General features: G+C 39.4%; 1 protein-coding gene across 10 annotated transcripts in view; it reads left to right on the top strand.

The window, feature by feature from the left end:
* Positions 1–24,085, top strand: part of TRPM3 (transient receptor potential cation channel subfamily M member 3) — a 797,862-nt gene that overhangs the window by 659,171 nt on the left and 114,606 nt on the right. For all 10 annotated transcript variants that reach the window (XM_047699836.1, XM_047699834.1, XM_047699832.1 and 7 more), the window contains one exon: positions 12,669–12,741. In XM_047699836.1, the coding sequence (XP_047555792.1) occupies positions 12,669–12,741 (73 nt within the window). The remainder of the gene's footprint in view (positions 1–12,668; positions 12,742–24,085) is intronic.

The raw sequence follows: 24,085 nt of genomic DNA, 5'->3' as shown, positions 1-24,085 counted from the left end.
ACAGATGAGAGTGAGATAGCAAAAGGAAACAAAGTTACCATATGGTACCAGGCACAAAAATCAAGATCCCTTCTTAGGGATGTTCTCGAGGGAATTAATGTATCAGATAGGAAGCCAAACCTATTAGATGACCCCAATGAAGATTTTCTGCCATTTTGAGCACAAGGAAAGAAATTGTGTGATTTTTCTAAAGCTAAAAAGAGCCCTAATGATCATCTAGTTGGAGTTGTTGTTGTTGTTATTATTATTATTATTATTTTATAGATGGTAAAATCAAGATTCAGAGAAGTGAGGTGATTAGGCCAAGATCCTTTAGACATGTGGCATCTGCCATATGAAAGGAGCCGCATCCTATCAGCCATACAAAGAAAGTCCAGGAATCTGAAAGCATTCACACAGGCAGGTGCCCACAGCGCTACCCCAAGGGCGTCCCTTGTTGTCAGGAAACTGACAACAAGTTCATTGCTGGGGGAACTAGACGGGCTGAAGAAGAGACACAAGAGAACCCCACCATCTGTAGCACTTTATGTGGCTTTCTTGGCAGTCTCTCCCGTGGGAGATCACAGAAGGATGTAGTGTCTTGATAAATATAACAGGGAAGTCAGAAAAAAGATAGAATGCTACCTTGTAATGATAAAAAAAAAAAAATAAAGCCACCAAAATAACCCCTAAAAATTATTACAGTCCCAATAAGAAGCCCATATGGTGTCGGCCTTTGAGAACCGTCTGTGGCCCTACATATTCTCCTCAGAGAGATTTCTAATTATTTTTTTTAAATATATAAGAAAACACACACGAATCCAATAATGCCCTTCCTGAGATAGAAAGTAATCCTTTGGGTTGAATTGAATTTTCACCCATCTGTCTGGCTGACGAGATGGTAGATGACAAATATTCTTGATTCTGCTGGCCAAGGCCATGAAATATAGAAAGAAGCTTCTAGAAATGTTATTACTGGACCTGTAGGATCTGTCATGTTGGTACCCAGTGAGGTACACCACATGGTTATATAACAGATGAAAGAGGTAATGTCAGTTGTCAGGAGAAGAACTGAAACAGGAGACGGTAGGTGACAGGTTGTCATATAGTTCCAACCCCCTAAAGAGCCCTGCTGAAGTTTCTCCAAATAATTAATAGATGAGGAGTTTAGCCTGTTCCCATTTTTTGCCCTCATCACAAACTCAGCTGGGCTGCTTTTTCTGTCCTCCCTCTGTGTCACCTTACGGTCGCAAAGTGTTCCTCAGACTATGAAGGATATGTCAGTCAAGATCTGGGGAGCCTTGGTTGAGTTCCTGACCCATATTTAATGGTTTCCTTACTGTGACATGTGCTGAAAAGCAAAAAACAAAAAAAGAAGAGGAAGATGAAGTCTCCAAAGCTCATGTTCACCAAATGATTTCATTTGCACCTTTATTTAAGCCAGTGCTGCCCTGGGACCAAGGCAGCAGCTAAGGGCTAAAGGAAACATCAGGAAAATGAAAGTAGGAGAAAATCATGAGGTCAGTCTGTTTTTCAAGACCCCTTTTCCAAAAAAGAAGAGCCTAAACTCCTCCTGGTGGTTGTTAGTGGTGCAAATAAGCAGGGGACAAGAGCTGATCCTGCTCAAAGCTCCTGTGTCCCCAGATCAGAAGGCTGCACTCTCAACAGGGCGTGTGCTGGTTTCCCACCGCCATTTTGTACAACCAGCTTGGCAAGAGTTGCCTCCATCTCTCCAGCACGTCACTGACTGGGTTGGAGGCCATTACAGTAAATCTGGTTTGAGAACAACACGAGTGGGGTTTTTTGTTATTTTGTTTTGGGTTTGGGTTTTTTTTTTGTTTTTGTTTTTTGTTTCTGTTTTACTTCAGCTCGCTTATGAGGTACTGAAATACTCATTTCTAGCTGCGAGACAGTTGGTGACAAGAGTTTCAAGCTTTTGGGGATCTATCCTAAGGACAGAATACCACATACAGATCAGGTTTTAAATGATATTCATCCCATTGTTATCTGTATCAGGCATTTAGACACAATATAAATGTCCAACAAAGCAGGTATTGGTTAAGTGAGCTATTCTCATCTATTGGACAGAATACTCTATAGATATTGAACATTATGCTTTTAAAAGAGTTCCCAATAATACAGGAAAGCACTTGGAAAAGAGTAAGAGAATACAAACGAGCAGTTCACAAATATGCCTAACCCCCCCCCCCAACACAGACACATATATACCCCGTGGCAATGGGGGGAAAGAAAAGAAGAAAGAGACCTGAAGGAAATAAACGAAGGTATCTTTAGTAGTTATCTTTGGGTAGGACTTGGGATTTGGGAAATTATTTCTCATTTGACTTTTTCTAAACTTCCTTCAGTTTTTCATGACTGTCATGCACGGTCATGTAATGCTTTTATAATAAGAAAAAAATTATTTCTCATATTGGCACCAGTGGGCTTCTCACCTTTGAATTGTATTTCTTAAAAAGAGAAACAAACAGTAGTCTTCTTAATTACAGTGGGAAAAAGAGAAAGGGGAGTCAAGGATTAGAGTCAAACAAGCAAAATGTCCTCCTTTCTCTGGCACTCGGGTAATTGCCCCATTGTGCATGCGTGAAGATCCCTTGAGAGAATGTGGCGTCACGGGAATATGGGTGTGCTCTAATCTACTAAAAGCAACCTAAACAGAATTGTGTCCCAAAAGTAGAGAGAACACACTTTTAAAATTAACTGGCAAATCCAATGTGTAATAAAATATCCTTTTAGAAGTCAGCTAATCGCATATTTTATCTGATGTGTAAATTCATACATCTGAGTCTTTGGAAGGTAGGGCAAAGTAGATTTACAGTAATTTCATCCAATTTCTATCTCCGTAGCATTACTTTTTATTCAGCCACTTCAATACGAGACTGAATCCTGTTCAAAAATATTACACGGAGAGTCAATACATAATTTATATAGAACTCCATAACAAATGAGTACACTTATTTGGTATTAATTTTCTCACAAAAATTTTGACTATCCCCTTCCACTGATCTTTGGTTTGCTCATTTCCAGTTGTGTTTGAATTTCCTATGATTTCCTCCCCTCCTCCATATAAATCAGCCTGTCCCTTTCCAAGCTAGCACCTTTGGCACAACGTTACCTTTAAGAATTTTGTCAATCAGGAGAGCCTAGGTGGCTCAGCCAGTTAAGCGTCTGACTCTTGGTTGTGAGATTGAACCCCATGTCAACTCTGCAGTCAACACAGATTCCGCTTAAAGATTCTCTCCCTCTCCCCCTCCCCCTGCTCTTGCTCTTTCTCAAGTAAATAAATAAAGCTTTAAAAAAGAAAAGAAAAAAAAAAGGATTTTGTCAATCAAAAGGAGTTCTTTTCCACAAATGGTGGAAATAAAATAGGAGTGTATTTTAGATGGCATAGGAACTTTTCATCCAGTTGCATTGCTGTCTTCCCTAGGCCAAGTGACCTTTAGTCATACCAGAGTGAAAACTGAAGCCAATATCTGCTCAAAGGCCTTTTGTTATCAAGCCCGATGTGGGGCTTGAACCCAGGACCTGGGATCATGACCTGAGCCGAAGGCAGCGGCTTAACCCACTGAGCCACCCAGGCGCCCCTGTCTCTTGAATATTAATATTTCACCAGGGAAATATTCTGCTTAGGTGGTGACTTTCTTTAGCAAATGGGGAATGGCAGAGAGAGAGAATTTCAAGCAGACTTCTGGCTGAGTGCAAAGCCCACTGAGGGATCGATCTCACAGCCCTGAGGTCATGACCTGAACCAAAATCAGGAGTCAGACACGTGTCTGACTGAGCCATCCAGGTGCCCCTTTGCTGGTGGTTTTTAAGTTACTCCATTGTGAGGATTGAATGGCTTCTGGGTCTAATGGTCTCCCTCTCTCCCTGCTCCAGTCCTCAGGAGACACATCTCCAGATTTTATTAAGAAATTAAATGAGTAAATAGGAAACATTTTAGAGATGGTTCTTTGAAGAAAGTTTCAGATGTAGCATGTTAATGTCCTCAAAGTTGTTGGTTAACATTATTATAGGTGGACTTTCCTGAATGTCTACAAAATCATGAGACTTGTGCTAATTACCTATTGTATAGTTTTGGTGTTTCTCTAAAATTCTCTGACATGTTCCAAACCACTGGTCAAACCCAGGTATCATCTCTTACATAGCTAACACAGCATGAAATGACTGTGGAATGTTCCTTTCTGTTTGTGATAGATGCAAAGTGGCCTTACTACTTACCAATATTTTTCAGCTTAATATCATGGCTATTTTCATTTTCAAAAGCTTGCTTCAATCTCCATGTCAATTTTTACAGATTCCTTGCCTGCTGTTACATAAATAAAAATCACAAATTAAGCTAGTTAATAGACACCTTGAACAGGAGTCAGTTTAATTTTTCCAGTATGTTTTTCTGTAGCTTCATCTTTGTTCCACTCCAGGACCTGCTGGGTTTTAGAAGTGGAAAGTCCATGATTAGTTCAGCCGCATGTACTCTGTTTTATTATTTAAGTGGTGAATACACTTGTATGTTGCCCAGAAGGTGAACCAAACCATCTTCAAATATAAAATTCCTTCTCCCACGTCATTTTTAGACTTCTGCGATTTTGTCATTTTTCTATAATATATTCCTGCTCTGAGTCTTTTTCCATACCATGGTTTAATCTACATGGCACTGAAGTTTCAGACATTTTGGTGAAACATATTTCTGGGTTAATCAGTTGCTGCTGGATCTCAAAACTGTCACATTCATCATAAGCCTCAAACAATTTCTAAGAACCCAGGCAGCCCAGTTTCTGTCACATAATGTTTGACTAAGTGCTTAGCACTAATACAGCATCCAGGAGAGTCTTAATTAAAATTGATGGTTTGCATTTGAAATACCAGCTTGGTGTCTAGCCTAACGTGGCCATGCACTTCAGCTGTGTTACCATCCCTTGTGGACCGTGCTACTTTTCATTTACCAGTTTCCTTAACACAGCGATTTGGTAACAATTCATCCAGTCAGCAAGGACGACTGGCAATCCCGTCTGCAACAGACCTCTCTTTTATACAAGATGACGTGTGCAAACAAGGGGAAGGGAGGGCTAGAGCAGAGTGCCAGGTAGCCTCCCAGAGTCTGTGGGAGGCACAAGGGGAAGTGAGGGTTCCATCCCTGTTATACCAGAGGGCTTCCTTTGTGGCACATGTCAGCTGAACGTCTTGTGGTGGGTTCTGCAAGCAGAGGGAAGGACGTTCCAAAAAGAAGGGAACTGAATAAACAAAGTCTAAGAGGATAGAAACAACGTTGGGGGCCCTGAAGGACCAAGTTGCTTGGTACAGCTGGGGCATCAGGCGTGTGGGGCTGGGCTGTGATGGTGGGAGTAGCAGCAAGGGAGTAGCAGCAACCCCGTAGCAGCAAGAGATAAAACTAAAGACCTAGATGGGAATGCGATACTGGCAGTCCTTGAATTCCCGGCGAAGGATGTTTAGCAATGGGAACACCTGAGTGGCTCAGTCAGTGAAGCATCTGACCTCGGCTCAGGTATAATCTCAAGGTCCTGGGGTCGAGTCCCTTGTCCTCAGGCTCCCTGCTCCGTGGGGAGTCAGCTGCTCCCTCTTCCTCTCCATCTGCCCCTACCCTCCCTTGTGCTTGCCCTCTGTCCCTCTCACAAATACATAAATAATATTTTTTTAAAAACGCATTTTTAGCAATGCAAGCCATTAAAATATTTTAGTAAGGAGGGTGATATAATCAGGAAGATCGCTTGGGCAGCAGCATGGGGAGTAGGAATGGAAGGACCAGCATGGAGAGGACCAGTAAAGAAATTCCTGGAAGGTTAAGAGTCTACAGGCTGAATAATGGCCATGACAGTGAGACAGAGAAGGAGGAGGAGGCTGTAAGGAACCTGGACATACCATATGCTTACTCACTTCCCTCCATCTCTCTTATATAGAATGCACTAGAAGGAGGTGAGCTCCGGGAAGGCAGGAATTTTTTGTCAGCTCTGCTCACTGCTCTGTCCTAGCACCTCCGCGGTCCATAGCACAGAGATGCTCCATGAATCTGTGTTTCCTGACTCCCTTGTTTGCAGGGGGGCGCAGGTGACAGATATGACGCCCTGACTCCCTCCCGACTTTGAACGGGGCGCAAAATGAGAGCCAGAACATAAGCAGAAGAGATGCTTGGCAGACCAGTTCGAGGGGTGGAAAATACAGGCATCTTGTCATTTGGAAAGACTTAGCCTCCCTTCAATCTGAGAATCAGAATTGCGTCTGGGCTAAGGCAGTTTGTCCGCAAGTGAGCTGAAGATAGAAAATGTCAAACTGAATTTGGGGGAACGTTGTAGGTTTTTTAAACAAAATGAGGTTTGTTCTTTCAAATCTTAAGGAATACTTTAATCTCTACATATTTCATAGCATTTTGACAAAATAACCAAACATGTCAAACAAATCCAAGAGTTGCTTTTAGAGTACATGTTGAAAATACCAATTTTATCAAAAAGGGAAATCAAGCTTTATTTACTAAATCAATCAATAAAATAACTAAATAGCTTCTACTTCTTTGTAATTAAAAATGTTTTTTCTGTTAAAGGTACATTGATGAGATTTAATAGAATGAGCATAGCCTGCCCCTAAAATGACCAAAACAAGGCAAAAATAACAAAAAACATATATTTGTTTTAAACAAATCTTCATCAGTGCTTAGCACAGAAGAAGATGAAAAAGGATACCATGCTGGGAGGCAAGAAATTTTGAGTAATTTCTGGAATATTAAAAGCAGGTATAAAAAAATAAAAAAATAAAAAGCAGGTATAGAAACTAGAATTTGCAAGGGCTGTTGGGTGGCTCAGTTGATTAAGCATCTGACTCTTGATCTCAGCTCAGGTGTTAATCTCAGGGTCATGAGGTCAAGCCCTTTGTTGGGCTCCATGCTGGGTGTGGAGGCTACTTACAAAAACAAAAACAAAAATGAGAGCTTGCAAATTATTTGAGCAGAAAAATACATACTGTAAAGTTAAAAATTATTTCAGTTACCATACAGGATCAGAATAAACCAAAGTAGGAGTGTTCTACCTATGGACTCAGCCATGGGCCTTCCATGTGCACTCCCTGCAATGCTGTTTGTCATGACCAAAGATGGATGGGAGACACCCAATGCTCATTGGTAGAAGATTGGTTACAGAAATCATAGTACATGCATATAATGAAGCATCTGGAGTCAACAAACAACGAAGCAAGCAGTCTTCAAGGCTGAGTGGAATGGTCTCCAGGACAGTCAAATAAAAAAAGTGAAATGTTATAATGTATGAAGCTTGCTACCATTCGTGTGAAAAGGGAGAGATGCATGCATTTCTGTTTATTTATAATGTAGAACATCTCCAAAACCAGTCATATGCTTGCCTTTGTTGAGAAGTGCTGGAAAACTAAGGACAGAAAGGATACCCTTCATTTTTACCATATATTTCTTTATGCTGTTGGGATTTTGTTCTTGCCATGTACATTTATTATCTAAGCAAGTATGATATTTTTAAAGGAAAAGAAAGGTAGAAGGGAAATGATAAAGTCTAGAAAATAGAAAACAAAATATGCTGAAAAAAAGACAAAAGAAATCAGTAATCATATTAAACATAGCTGAATTCTTTTCTGCCTTGAAGAGAAAGATATTCTGATTCATTTAAAACAAACAAACAAACAAACTCTAGCCTTGTTGTTTACGAGATAGACACCTAAAACAAAATGACCACCAAGAAGTGACCGCCCCAAAAAACCCACAAATGCACAGATGGAATAATGTATCAGACACATTCTAATCCCCTATAAGATCATATATGGTGATTAAAATGTTAATTTAAAATAAAATGTAACACAAAGCAACAGCACTAAATAGAAAAGGGAGCTAGTTGATATTGATAAAAACTGCAGCCCACCAAGAACAGAATGTCATGAACCTTTATACATTTTTGAAAAGCTTCAAAACGTGCAAACCAAAGACTTATTTACTTTGAAGGAATAATTATGAAGCGTTACTCATAATAGGAGACTTTAACAGGGTGCCTGGGTGGCTCAGTGTGTTAAATCCCCTGTTTTCGGCTCAGGTCATGATCCCAATGTCTTGGGATCGAGCCCCGCATCGGGCTCTCTGATCAGCAGGGAGTCCTTCTCTCTCTCTCTGCCTCTCCCCCTACTTGAGATCTCTGTCAAATAAATATTAAAAAAAAATAGGAGACTTTAACATGCCTCTTGAAAATAAATATGTAGAGTATTTGAATAAAAAGTATGATCTGTATCTATATCAATCTACCTAAAACTCTGTACCCAGCAGATAGAGAAGACATGCTTTTTTTAAGCAAAAGAGCATGTTTAAAAAATGTTAAAATATACACATTCTAACATTAAAAACAATTTTAAGAGAAAATAAGTGACATATATTTAAAAATGAATGAAAATTACATAATGCGTATAAAAACATGTGAGAGATATAATCTTAGATCCAATGATTAGGAAACAAGAAGGAATAAAAATAACATAACCACAGCATCCGCCTAAAATTCTAGGAAAAGAATAGCTTAAGGGAGCAAAAACAGAAGAAATGAATGGATAATGATAAAAGCAGAAAATAGTAACTTCAAATTGTAAATAATAATATTGATCCATAAAATTAAAATCAAATTCTTGGAGATGACTGAGATTTTGATTAACTTAAAAATAAATAATTTTTTAAAATCCATATAATTCTAGACAAAAAGGAGATTTTTAAAAAATAAGAGAATTGTGCATATAATTGTGTACCCATAAACTTGAAAATGTAGATGAAATATCTGATTACATAGGAAAATACATGAAACTGACTCATGGACAGCAGAAAAGCTAAATTGGTCAATAATTGCTGGAAAATTTATATAGGTGATCAGCGATCTGTCCCTAAATAAGGATGTTTATAGACATCCTCCTAAACCTGGAGAAGTGGGAGAATTTCTTTTGTTATATAAACTGTTCTGGGGCATAAGTAAATTCAAAAGCCTTTCCAAGTCATTCTGAAAAGTCACTGCAACTCTAATCCCAAAATGAGGCAAGATTGATGACATGTACCAACCTCATTTCCAAACAGTTGCAAAGACCTAAATAAAATATTAGTGCTGTTAAAGAATCATATATCAATACCAGTGAATTTTTATCAACCTATCATACTCCAAAACTACTATTTTGATTCATAGCCCCACCAAGAATATTTAAGAATACTTGATTTTCTGCAGCTCTGCCAAACTTGGGGTTGGTAGAATGGCTCTGATTTTATTTGACCTTTTACCCCCTGAGGTTAGATGGATACATCGTGTAATTGGGATTTTAAAAGGTCTTAAATTTCAAATAAAAATGTTTTAGAGTAGTGATGAAGACACAATCCCGCAAATCAGCTCAAGTCAAGGCAAAATTATGAAATAAATTTTGTCTTTGGAACCTCCAGCCTCTCCTTCATTCTTCCTTCTCATCTTGAATAGGGGCATGGACAGATGGGCAGCCACTCCCTCCACATCAGTTTTCCAGAAAAACTGTGAAGCCCTGGTATACAATTCCACATCAGGCTCCTTGACAAACAAAAACAGAGAGGGGCGCCTGGGTGGCTCCATCAGTTAAACATCCAAAAATAGAGAGATTTCGGCTCAGGTCCTGATCTCAGGGTCATGGGATCGAGCCCTGTGTTGGGCTCCGTGCTCAGTGTTGAGTCTGCTTGAAATTTTCTCTCTCCCTCTCCCTCAGACCCTTCCTTCTCTCTCTCTCTCTCTCTCTCTTTCTCTCTCAAATAAATAAATAAATCTTTAAAAAAACAAACATGTAACTGTGTCTCCACTGCCTCTTACCCCAAATCCTTTAGAAACCCTACACTATAAACCTTCTTTTCCCCTCCTCAAATCTGTTCCTAGGAAGGCCTGATAATGTTATATTTCAGGGTAAATTTTTCTATTTGCTGCCTCAGAAAAATTTGTGTAAAAAATGTGATCTCTAATTAGGCAGTAAAATCTCAGCATCTACAGAACAAGTAGGTCCGATGTTTAAGGAATTCTTTGATGCCTACGTTTTGGATTCTTCCAAAACAACGAGCTCACATGTTATTCTGATTCTCCTCAGCTTGCTCCTAGCTAAGGACACAGCATAGCTGGCCTGGCTCAAAGAGTTCATCTGTAGGGTTGGCCAAGTTCCACTTCTGCCCCACTGGTTCTTTTTTTTTTTTTTTTTAAGATTTTATTTATTTATTTGACAGAGAGAGAGGGATCACAAGTAGGCAGAGAGGCAGGCGGGGAGAGAGAGGGGGAAGCAGGCTCCCCGCTGAGCAGAGAGCCCGATGCGGGGCTCGATCCCAGGACCCTGGGATCATGACCCAAGCCGAAGGCAGAGGCTTTAACCCGCTGAGCCACCCAGGCGCCCCTGCCCCCCTGGTTCTTAATCCTGTGGACTGCAGACTGTCTTCCCAATTCAGGCACCTGTCCTCGAGTTCCGAACTGAGAAGAGCTGCCTCCCTTCTTCCAAGTGGATTTTGTGGGGGCAACCGTAGGCATTTGGGAGAATGTCCTGTTGGCCCTTTGGCCAAACCTACAGACGAGTGGAAGTCGATTTCAGTGCAAATCTAACAGAGCTGGGGCACGCCTCCACACGCTGGTCCTTTCCAGAGATCACAGTTTTGGCCTGTGAGCCAAACACAGGGTATAGATAGGTTTTGTTTGTCTCTCTCTATTTTTCATATTTTTACGTTCAAAAGCCTACAAAGGCATTTCAGTCTACACTCTCTGCCTTACACTCATCCCACACTCTGACCTCAGGACATGAACAATCAAGACACAAAAGAATTAAGCAGCTCACAAGTCAGATGTTCATATGATCTTTCTTCCCCCTCTTTGTTGCTGTGTTTTAAGACACAAGACAAAAATGTCAGGGCTCTTGGGTTCTAATCACAACTCTCCTAGCTAACTAACTCATTTTGTGACCTTAAGTTATTTTGGATAGTGGACTGGATTTCTAAGGCAACTGATAATGTCACAGTCTTTGAGTCTGTGTCTCTTCTTTCCCTCACAGTGGCTAAACTTGGAATTCTCTGTTAGCAAATGCAGTAAAGTGTACTTCCCATATTTGGAGACGGACAAGCACTGTTGTTTTCCCGTTTTATAGCTAGAGAAACCTGAAGCCTAAAGTAGCTGAGAAAAATAGTAATTCAGTGCAGATAGTCAAATAACCTTTTGGCTTCCTTAAGTAACTTCCCTCTGACTTTAAGAAGAGATCTTTGTTATTGTTCAGCATTATTTGGGGACTTTTTATTAATTCGACATGTATCATTCCTTCATTGCTGTGTCTTTACGCTCCTTCCTGCGATTCATCCATGGAGAATACTTTTCTCCCCTGGCTCACCGAAAGGAAAGATGTTATTGTAGTGTCTGCTTTCCCCTTCTTACAACCTGGAAGTGATTGCTAAGTTACTCTCAAGGGAGTTCAAGGTTATTTTTTTTAATTTAAATTCAATTTTATTAACATACAGTGTATTGTTAGTTCAGAGGTAGAATTTAGAGATTCATGGTTGCATACAACACCCAGTGCTCATTACTTCAAGTATCTTCCTTAATGCCCATCCCCCAGTTACTCCATCCCCTCATCCACTCCCCTCCCCTCCAAGCCCTCCGTTTGTTCCCTAGAGTTCAGCATCCCTTACGATTTGTCTCCCTGTTTTCCTCTTATTTTATTTTTCCTTCCTTTCCCCTATGTTCATCTGTTTTGTTTCTTAAATTCCATATATGAGTGAAATCATATATTTGCCTTTCTCTAAGTTATTTCGCTCAGCATAATACCCTCTAGCTCCAACCACATCGTTGCAAATGGGAAGACTTCATTCTTTTTGATGGCTGCATAGTATTCCCGTGTGTGTGTGTGTGTGTGTGTGTGTACACACCACATCTTCTTTATCCATTCATCTGTTGATGGTACTGCTATAAATTTTGGGAGGCAGATGTCCCTTCAAATCACTATGTTTGTGTCCTTTGGGTAAATACCCAGTAGTATGACTGCTGGGTCATAGAGTAGCTCTATTTTTAGCTTTTTGAGGAAACTCCATATTGTTTTCCAGAGTGGTTGCTCCAGTTTGCATTTTCACCAACAGTGCGAGAGAGTTCAAAGGGGTTCAAGGTTAGTGAGAGGACTGAAGAATCTAGAGCCATCACACTGTTGAGAAACCCTTTGTAACTATTGCTGTGGAGTAAGTGTGGTGATGGCATTGCACACGCGCAGATACATGCACACATGCACACACACACACACAGACACATGTGTAGGACCACTTACTGAAGGGCATACTAAACTACTTTTAAACACTTAATTTCTCAACTCACTGTGTACGTCACAGCTTACGCATTTTTTTTAAGTCCAGTAAGTTTTAATTTTAAAACTGAAATGATAGAAGAGGACATTTTCCTCGGTCTCGGGTTTCTCATCATTGTCAACATAATCGATGCAATTATATGAATTGGTCTCTGTTAGGAGGCTATGAGACATCTTCCTCTTAATGAACTGCAGAACCCTGTAGCTGAATTCCTGCTCTGTCTGCTTCCCCTGGGGCCAAGAATCCACCTTGTAGATATTAAGATAATCTGTGTTCAGATATGGTCTCATTGATTGAATTTGTCTTGGGGAAAAACATGCATTGTTAATGGTCCCCTTGTCTCAAATTGCAGATTACGGTATTCCGGATGGGATCAGAAGGACACCAGGACATTGACTTAGCTATCCTGACAGCTTTGCTCAAAGGTAAAAGAGTTTCTATGTCCAGAGAGTAAAAACATAATTTAAATGGATTAACATAGCAACCTTGTCTCCTAATAGTAGATGCAATCCCAAATGATACTGTGACATCCAGTTATTGATAACATAAGGACTTCTCCTGGAAGACATTGTTCCTGCTATAAAATTCTTCTATGATAGAGCTGTCAAAGTATGACTCAATTTCATAAAGTTTAAATGTATTACAATTCAGTCATGTCCATTGAGTCATAAAAATATACAAAGCAAAATGCTAATGTAGTACATAAGACACTAAGTCACTGAAGTTGTTTAATAATTATTACCCTGTCTACTTCCAAAAGCCATTTAATCTGGTATAGATGGTAGATAGATACAGAGATATAATAATGCATTGAAAATGGAAAATCAAAACCATTGAGAAGAAAGGAGGAAGAAATAAACAAAAAAACTAGGTTACTATACTTGTAATTGGAACATTAAATTTAGCTCTAAGTTTCCTTGAAGTCCAGGCAAAAATAGAATTGGATTTTATGATTTTCCTTGAGGGTGGATGTTTGTCCTGTTCTCTAGTGCCCTTACTATCAAGAGGTCTCACTACATGTGCTCATCCTTGGAACCAAATCCCGGAGAAGAGCGGATCAAATTCTGTCCTTCATGCCCCCTTAATAGGTCTATACATTTGACCCATAACATTCAACATTAAAATAAACAGAAGGAAGTCATCTCTGTTCAGCACTGAACTGGAAACTAGAACTATGAGACAAAACAAAACCACAAATCTTGTTGAACATGGTTCTGAGTTCAAGCTGTTGCCCTCATTCTCCCCAAGCCCCATACTTTGCCTGCTGCTCCATTTAATCACAAGGTTGGTGACTGCCTGTTTGTAAGCCTTCCTGGATCGTGAGCTCTGTGAGGGCAGAGAATGTGTCTTACCAATGGATAAGACACACCTCACCACCTCACCCAAGCCCTCACATGTGGCAGCATTTGGTCCATTTTTGTTGAATAAGTGAAGGAATTGATTACTGAGTGAATGATTACTTAATGATTCAGTGACAGACTTAACATTCCAAAATTGAAATTCAGAATAGCAACCATTATATGCTATTCTCCATTCTCCCTACCCTTTCTCCGCCATTAATACTTCCTTGAATACCCATCCTGTGACAGCCATTTTGCCTGTGCTAAGCTTTTTACAAATACTGTAAACATTAATTATTACAGCAACTGTGTTGTGTAGCAGCTATCTTTAATTCCCATTCTACAGACAGGTAAGTGGAGCTACACGATTCAGTAACTTGCTCAGGGTTACCATGCTAATTAATAAGCCTGAACTTAGATCTAGGCTCTTTGAAGTCTTCACTGCACTACATGTGGCCCCGTTAATGCTAGAAGCCATTGATCCCCTCTATGTATCCCCTGAAGATGTATTTGCACATACATTCAAAATCCCAGTCACATTTCAGAAATTCACAATCCTGCAAGGTGTATCATGTGTCCCAGGTTGAGAACTTCGCTCTGAAGCAGTTCATTCCAATGAACTGACAATGACACGAAAAAGAATTCACGCATGGGCCTGTGCGTGGGCTGAACCACAAAGCACGCTCTGGCCTCCGTTCTCCAGCTGTCAGGGATAAAATTAAAAGTTTGAGGCAGGAAAGTCTCTAATACTTCCTATTCTTACCCGAAAATGAGAAAAAGTAATAAAACCAGTAACTAATACTTATTGAAGATTTGCTATGGTGCCAAACGCTGTGTTAGATACATTCTGTGTATAAATTCATTTAATCTTTCCAAGTTGGATGACCAGTTCATCACAAGGCCCATCTTATCAATAAGGAAAGTGGGACACAGAAAATTCAGTTGCATGACCAAGATCAGCTGGCCAGTAAGCAGTAGAGACAGGCTGCCCCCATAGCCCTCGCTTGTATAGACTACCAAGGCATCCCTATTGCATTGATAATAAGAAGTAGATTTGCCACATGTATCACCTTGAATCAGAACTCAGCAAGTGGAGAAGTGGCTCCATTATTGGTTAGACACATATAAGCCATCACAATATCTTCTTTACTGTCAATATTTTCTTCTTCTTTCACCAATGTGTGACTTAAACTTGTGTTTTACCTTTAGATCATAGAATTTATTTGTTATAATATAAGAGAGCGGTTTCCCGACTGTGCAGAACAGATCCCATGAAATACATTTTATATTGTAACCAAGTAGTTATACATATGCTTTTAGAAAGCTGAAGCTAAAGCTCATGAAATTATATTTACATTGTATGCAATGAAATTGAATATTTTCCATTCTATTCTATTCTATTCTCTTTAATGCTGATTATATCCCACTAAATTGATTTCATGACCCACTAATGGGTCATAATCTGGAGTTTAAAAAACACTGCCATAGTCGATTAAAGGAAATTATGATTGCTCTAAGAAATTAACATTTCTAATCACTATAGTGAATATTAATTATGCAACAGTTTATGCTAATGGGAATTTCTGCCATTAAAAGATTCTGATGTATCAACTCTGTTTTACAAAGGCTTTTAAATGTTGATTTTGACCCAGCTGATTTGTGAAGGATGCAAGCTTAATCCTTTCGCTGACTTTCTTGGAGGCCAAGAGCATACTTCTATCAGTTTCAAATTTTTAAGTTTGTTAAATTGTGCTTATCTATTTTTTTAATTATGCCTAGGCACATAATATGATTTAACACTTAATTTTTACAATTATGGTTAGTTTTCAATTATCCCATGCATGAGGGATTTTTTTACAGTCAAGTTTTTATTCCTGCCATCATCTGAGAAAACTAGAAATTAGATAGGAGGACGGGGAGAAAGGTGTGAGACTAAACACTGGTCTATAAATCCAGAGCCCAGCGAAGGAAAAAAAAAAAAAAAAAAAAAAAAAGGAGAAATTCTACCTTTGCTGACCCATTGCTTCTGATTGGGTTTGATTTTCTTCAGTAACTGTATATATTAAAGGATACTGTTTATAGGACACAGACTTCCTGGGTATTTGTTCAAAAATAAAGAAAGAAGGAGACAAAAAGAATGCTGTTCCAGAGGTCTTAGAGGCTCGCAGTTTCTTTGAAAGCTGACCTGGGGTAGCTTTTGAGAATACATGATACAACATTTATCTTTCATGTTAAGGTAACTGCTCCCTGAAAGTGGTGGGCTGAGGCTAGAAACCGTCCACCCTACACCCTTCTCCTTTGCCGCCCTTTCCTCTCCCCTGCCTACCCAACGGGAACCCAAGGAAAATGCAGAGAAAATGCAGGACGTTGACTATTCAGACAAACAACAAATAAATTTTTAGCGTAAGCGTGTCCCAAATATTGGCTGGAACTTACTTATACTAAAAAAAGCTGTTCATTATTTATCTGAAATTCATCCTTAACTGGGAGTCTTGTGTTTCTATTTGCCAAATCAGGCTTCCCTACTCAGAGGAGGCCTGGTGCCATGAATATTTCTGGACTTCAGACATCCTGAGTGGTTCTAGGGGAAAAGTGCTCAAAACTCTAGGGAAGCCACGGAGTCCCTCTCTGTCTGCCTCCTTCTTAGCCCCGCCCTGTCTAAATCTTAGCAACCAGAGGCTTCACTGGAAACAACCCCAGACTTACCTTTGTAAACTATCCAGTGTTTACCAGCCTGCTCTGAGTCACCTTTGCCTGGCCAGTGTGCGCATGCCCCTTGCTTCAGCCCCTTCTGCTCCAGGATCAGCAAAGCCAGAAAACATCTGCTCAGCAGGGTCCCTTGACCCTCTCTGTGGATGTAATTATTTCCAGTTTTTAAAAATCTTCTCTTGGGCAGCTCAGAAGTCAAATCAGTGGGTGTGTACCCTTTCATTCTTCTGCATGTATGGAAGTACAATATGTGGCAATCACTATCCTCCATAAGCAAAAAATTATTTTTCTTTGGGTTTTTTTTTTTAGAGATTTTTTTTTAGAGCTATTCTTTTTTTTTTTTAAATTTAGTTTTGTTTTTCAATGTTCCAAGATTCATCGTTTATGCACCACACCCAGTGCTCCATGCAATACATGCCTCCTTAATCCCCACCACCAGACTCTCCCAACCCCCACCCCACTCCCCTCCAAAACCCTCAGTTTGTTTCTCAGAGTCCACAGTCTCTCATGGTTTGTCTCCTCCTCTGATTTCCCCCAACTCACTTCTCCTCTCCATCTCCCCATGTCCTCCGTGTTATTCCTTATGCTCCACAAATAAGTGAAACCATGTGATAATTGACTCTCTCTGCTTGACTTATTTCACTCAGCATAATCTCTTCCAGTCCCGTCCATGTTGATACAAAAGTTGGGTATTCATCCTTTCTGATGGAGGCATAATACTCCGTAGTATATATGGACCAAATCTTCTTTATCCATTCGTCCGTTGAAGGGCATCTTGGTTCTTTCCACAGTTTGGCAACTGTGGCCGTTGCTGCTATAAACATTGGGGTGCAGATGACCCTTCTTTTCACTACATCTCTGTCTTTGGGGTAAAGACCCAGTAGTGCAATTGCAGGGTTTAATCTGCCTGGTAAACAAATTCTTCTGTGACACAGGAAAAGACCTTTATTGCTTACTTCTTTTTTCTGGAAAGCATTTTTTAAAAGCTCAAAGGGCTACAAAAGTCTTATGTTCCTCCTCAAAACTGCCCAGCTCATCAAAAACAAGAGTAGTTTGAGAAATTGTCACAGCCTGGAGGAGCCTAAGGAGGCATAATGACCACAGGTAATGCGACTTCCTGGACAGGATCCTCAAGCAGAAAAAAAGAAAGAGTATTGGGTTTAAAACTAGGAAAATATGAATGAAACATAGACATTTGTGGCATTTTTTAAAGGTTTTAAGGGGAAAATAGGAGTGCTGTGTTATCATATATTTTGAATCTGAGCAGGAGACATATTGTCACCAAGGAAACCTTTCATGTCATGTCAAAATGACAAAAGAGGAGAAAGCATCCTAGGGAATTAGCTGTGAAAGTCATGTACATATGTAATCAAAGTCCTGTACTAGGTGCAGACTGTGTTAATATAAATTATCTATATAAATCAGATAGGCATGGATAATAGCTGATCACTAAGAAATTATTAGAAATCTCACTGGGGCATCTAAGCAGGAGACATTTAAATTCAGGACTAATAGGAAGCAATTTGTATGAAATTCGGTTTCCCTATGGACTTACACAATCATTTCAGAGAAAATTATCTAGTTCTTCCCCCCTTTTTTTAATGTTTTGGCTCTTCAGACAAAATTAATCCTATCGATAATTAAACTAATTAATTACTCACAGATACTTGTAAGTGGAGAGTGACAACTTCTTTTTAAGATACACTTCTATAATTTTCTCAAAACGATGAGGGAAGGAGTTTGAAATAAAAATTGAAATGCCAAAAGAAGAGTGGGTATGTTCTAACTTTAGAACATTCTCAAGAATGCTGTTGATTAGATGATTCAAAACAATGAAAATCACTATGTTCTGAACCATTTTCCTTTAAAATTATATCTTTACAAACTACTCAACTTGAAATAGGATTGGATAAAATGTTTAAAAAAACAATATATTTTAATGTTTTGAAACTACTTCTGTGGGCATACCCCTCCAACTCTATTAGCTAGAAAATGCAATTATTATCACAAACTATCCTGATATCAATAGGCAATTAGTCTTGCTAAATAACTCATCTTAGTTTTTAAATGACTTAATTAATCCTTAGTAAAACCAAATTGTGGCATTATTCTGAAGTAGGGTTTGTGCAATAATTCTATGCACCCAGTAGATCTCAAAAGCAACTAATACCCAAAAGTGTTTACTGAGAAGCTACCTTGCTTGATCTCAGATGATTCATGAATAGATTTAATGGGAATTAATTATGGCCTTGCTTTGAAGATAAAAAATTATTTCTGATTATATGTTCAGTCTTTCCCATCCCTCTTTCTTATGTGTAGGCAGCTTAAAACAGCACATGCATTATTGCTTTCCTTTTTTCTATTTTTTTTATTGCTTTCCTTTTAATAATATTTTTTTAACCTGAAAGTGTTTAGATAGCCTCAATACGTCCAAAAAAAACAAAAAGAGAGACATTCATGTTGACACTATCATCACTTATATGAAATGCAAAGTTACCATAGTTATTAAATATTATACAAATGGAAGTAGATGAAATTTTATCCAAAAAAGATTGACAAGTCCATATGTGTGGCATATTTTAAGCTTAAAAGGGTACGAGGGGTAAACTGGGGGAGAATAGTGAAATATATCAGTTAGAGACAAAACTCACTAAGCAATTTTTTCAAAGAAGATTCTTTCCAAAAGTGTTCAGTCCTTCTCTCCATAAGGCCACGTTTGGTCTTCCTTTTGTCCCTTGACTTGTCAATCAGGCTTCCGCATGGGCACGTTTCCTCATGGCTCCTTTTACCCCTTTTGTCACAGTTTTAACTTCGATATCACAGAGCAGATTGGCCAGGAGCAGGTAGAGTCCTAGCGTGGGCCCTCTAAACCCCATATAGAGCAGGAAATCTGCTTCCTTAAAACTCTCAGAGGTGGGGTGCCTGAGTGGCTCAGTCATTGAGCGACTGCTTTTGACTCAGGTCATGATCCCAGGAACCTGGGATCAAGCCCCGAATCAGGCTCCCTGCTCCGTGGGAAGCCTGCTTTCCCTCTCTCCCTCCCCCTGCTTATGTTCCTGCTGTCACTGTCTCTCTCTGTGTCAAATAAATAAATAAAATCTTTAAAATCAATCAATCAACCAATCTCTCAGAGCTCTTACCAGGGCACTTACCTACCAGATGACCTTGGCTGCCCACACAATATCTTAGTGACGAAACTAGAATGCCCACAATTTCTCTGAATGTAATGGCTATAATCTGTGTGATCTGACACTTGTTCTATTTTTAAAGATTAGATCACCAGTGGAATATGGTTTCAACCTAGAAACTTTTTGGTGACAAGTAACAGAAACAAAATTCAAATGCACTAAAGCAAAAATAAATAAGATGATGGACTTGTGGGTTTAAATGTTGAGGAAGTTGAAGGGTAAATGGAGTTCAGGCAAAGTAGGATCCATGGCTCAACTGACATTATCAGGATCTATCCTCTGTCTCTCAGACATAAGTCTGTCTACCTGTCGCACAGAATGGCTATCAGCAGTGCTAGGCTCATTCCCAACCAACTGAGTAAATCCCCATTAAATCCTGGGTGATGAGGGCAGAAGGAACCCAGGGGGGACTTGCATATGTTTACCTTAGGTCTGTGCCCATCCCTGAATTCATCCCTGTGGCAAAGGCCATGGGAGAATCCCTGTAACCATGAAATGGGAGATGGGACCAGCCATACTCATATGGTTTACTTCAGGTAGACCTAAACATATAACTTAATAATATTTTTTACTACACAGTGATTATGTATTATTATAATCACTATTACCTTTTTCAATTTTTATAGTCTGTACTTGAGTCTTACTGGCAAAAATTTTAAAGGAAATTACATTCTTACCATTTCTTCCCCAAAACCAAAGTCCATTCCTTAGAAAAAAAATGATTCCATAAAGACCAAGTCGCCCAGGCTTTCCCCACTGGGCTGCTTCCAGGCCATCCTCCACTGACCCCCAGCCCGTCAGTGGGCTACCAAGCACGGTGGGACTGTCCCGCAAAGGTCCTGGTTGTAGGGACAGTGACACCATAGGCAAACCATTACTACTCTCTGTTGGTCAAACAGCTTCCCTTCATTGAAGCTCAGTTTCCTAATCTGTAAAACCCAGGGATTTTAATCTCTCTAACATTGCCGTTGTAACCAGTTTCATTGATAATGCAAGTAAAGCGTGAACCCTGTACCTGGAAAAATCTTTAATAAATGATGGTCTGACAGATGATGATGGCGCTGCCAAGATAGATAGGAGAACCAAGACCAGCTGGTTTTACTCACCGCCTTTCACGTCGTCAGTATTCAAAAACCATTGTCACACTCATGAAGAAATGATCAACGGGCTTTAGAATCAGATTACATACATATTTAGATCCTAGCGCTTTCCTGGCTGTCGCATTGATTAACTAGGTTACTTAACCTCTCTATACACATGCCTCAGTTCCCTTCCCTGTGCCAAAGATCACAGCTCTGTCATGTGGAGGGACATAAGGGACACATGAGACATTGACGCTGGGAGCTCGTTGAGGGCAGACACTCTGCCTTCTTTATGGTAAAGACCTAACAATGAGTATTTTTATACTTTTCACCTTCTCATATGGGCTTTAAAAATTCCTAGGGAACTGGCATCCACCCTATGTCCAAAACCCAACAGAATCAGAAAATGTTAAATTCAAAAGGACCCATAATCTGCAAATGTCAAGCAACCAATAATTAAACCTCAAGCATACATGTAAGGATCTGAAACAATCCACAAAGAGAAGTTTCATCTTTTTTTTTTTTAAAGATTTTATTTATTTATTAGACAGAGATCACAAGTAAGCAGAGAAGCAGGCACAGAGAGAGGAGGAAGCAGGCTCCCCGCTGAGCAGAGAGCCCGATGAGGGGCTCCATCCCAGGACCCTGGGATCATGACCTGAGCCAAAGGCAGAGGCTTTAACCCTCTGAGCCACCCAGGCGCCCCAAGAGGAGTTTCATCTTGAAACTGGTTGAGAACATGCCAAGCTGCCTTAAAATGAAATTAATTTTCTGGCAAGTTTATTTTCTTACAAATCCAAGGACATCTTAGAGCAATAACAGGGAGCAAGGTAGAGAGCGATTGTAGACGTTTTTGGCTCAGTAGGAGAATGAATAAAATAACTTAAATCTTTTCATCCTGTTATTTGTACTTTCTACAGTTCACAAAGCATTTTCACATAAATTTTATCATCTAATCTTTGCAACAACTCTGGGGAATGGTTACCAGATAATTTATCTCCAGCCCAAGACTTTTTTGGTCAGGGAAATGAGCAATACTAATAATTATGCCTGAAAAACTAGAATAAACCAAGAATGTCCAGGTAAACTGGGAAGTGTGATCATCCTGATTACAAACCCCCCTTCAGTAGGAAGTTTCTGGAGCAAAAGGATTATGTCATCTTTGTCTTTGTCTCCTAACACCCAGAAAAATGCTTGACATATGGTAGGCATTTTATATATGTATATGCATATATATCTGCAAATATATGTGAATATCTATGAATATATGTGAATACAAATGAATATATGTGAATATGTATATGAAAATATATATGGTAATATATAATCATCATTGCAATCATTTTAGAAAATGTCCCTGAAGTCCAGAACACATATTTCTAGATTATAAGGTCCCACTGAGTGCCCAGCACAGGATGAAAATAAACTCTTCTCAAGTTGTATTGTAATATTGCAAAACAAATGGGAAAACAAATATATATAACATATATTTTTAAATGTATTATAAATATTATATTTATAAATTAGATTTAATATCCATATAGTTTATAAATTATATTACAGAGTATAATATGGTATTATAAATATATATAATTATATATATACATATTTAAAACATACACATATATATATCTACATATATATACACACATATATAAAATTCTCCTATGAGCTTCCAAAGAGAAAAACAGGTCTCATGCAAAAGAGCCAGATGCTGTCGACTTCTAAACAACTATGTAGAAATCGATTGTGCAATGCCTTAAAAATTCTGAAGAACATTTATCTGCAATCTAGATTTTTATGCATAATCTACCAGCCACTGGCAAAGATAGAATAGACATGGTCAGACATGAGTTATCAGAACTTTTACTACCCATGGAACTATTTCTTCAGGAATGGCTGGAGGACATGCACCCCTAGAAGGAAAGAGGAAACCAAACCAAACACCAATAGAAAGAGGAGACATGGAACATGGGCAGGGGGCACTCTAACACAGGAGGGCAGTGTTGGCAATGCCTGGAGGACAAGGCAGGGGAACCCTTCTGCACCACCGGCATAGTAGGCAGAAGCAGGAGATGCCAGATCTTCTTCCTAAGACTCAAGTCTGAAATCGGCATGGTGTCATTTCTGCTGCATTCCATGGGCACAGGGGTTCACGAGAGGAGCCCAGATCCAGTGTGAATGCCAGGAGAGTATCTATCGGTCCTTAGAAGCTACTGTCAAAGACTAGCTACCATGGAGGCCCAAAATAATCAGCTCCAAAAAGTGAAGCACTTGAGTCTGGGTAAAGAGGCCTGGGGTGAGGAGATTTGTGACTTTATAACAAATCTTGTAGGAATAGGTGACTTGAAAATCTGTGCGTGTATAACCTTAGTAAAAATGAAGTACAAAATGGATTACCTGGTTCTCAATGAAAGAGCATGAGCGAAAGACAAAGGAAGAGAGAACAGAAGATAAGAAATCATCAATGCAGTAATTCCAGAAAATGTGCCAGAACTCCAGAGTGTAAATTTCCATGTAATCCTGCTAAAAATCACAATATGAAAATTGCAAATATTTTACATACTCATCCATGTAAATGAATTCATTTTTGTCATATCACAAACAAGTAGGATAACCCCGTAGAATTTTTGTTTCTTTTATTCCCTCTGTCTTAAGTGGATAAGATTTCTCAGTTGCATATTGTGCATGGTACAGGAACACTATTTTTATAAAGTTTTTTTTTAACATGTTAATGGGAGACTTTGTGAAGTATTGGCTTCTTTTATTGCAGAAAGGGCACAATAAAGAGGACTCATCCATTTAGCTAGGTTGGCAAAAAGGAGGAAATAGGATAGTGCTGCACAATGTTATTAATATTAAGGCATATAATTTCATTTGTCCTTTTTGCTTGCATATGTTATTAGGACACAAAGAAATAGTAGCAATATTTCCCGCAGAAACTCTCGGCAAATATCATCACCTAGACAACTGGACTTTGTAAGGTTTTTATAGAATGTTGGTCTATAAAAGCCTTCCAACCAGGGGAGCCTGGGTGGCTCAGTGGGTTAAAGCCTCTGCCTTCGGCTCAGGTCATGATCCCAGGGTCCTGAGATAGAGACCCTCATTGGGCTCTCTGCTCAGCAGGGAGCCTCCTCCCCCACCCCCACCCCGCTTCTGCCTGCCTGCCTCTCTGCCCACTTGTGATCTCTGCCTGTCAAATAAATAAAAATATTAAATAAATAAATAAATAAAGTCTTCCAACCAAACTTTAAAATGACAGGAACAGCTTTTCAAAGTGAATGAGACCATGTGCCAAAAACACAGACCCAATAAATTGGAGAAAAACAAAACAAAGTTTAATCACCACCTCCTCCCACCGCTAGATCCAGTGTCTAGGAACCCAGGGGAGGAAGAGTTCAGCTCTTACTCCAGGCAGGGAACAAGGCTGAGAGAAGTCAGTCCCCACAG

The sequence above is a fragment of the Lutra lutra genome, chromosome 13 (assembly GCF_902655055.1).
Source record: "Lutra lutra chromosome 13, mLutLut1.2, whole genome shotgun sequence".
In the NCBI taxonomy this organism is placed as follows: Eukaryota; Metazoa; Chordata; class Mammalia; order Carnivora; family Mustelidae; genus Lutra; species Lutra lutra.
This window is presented reverse-complemented; position numbering and strand designations above follow the sequence as displayed.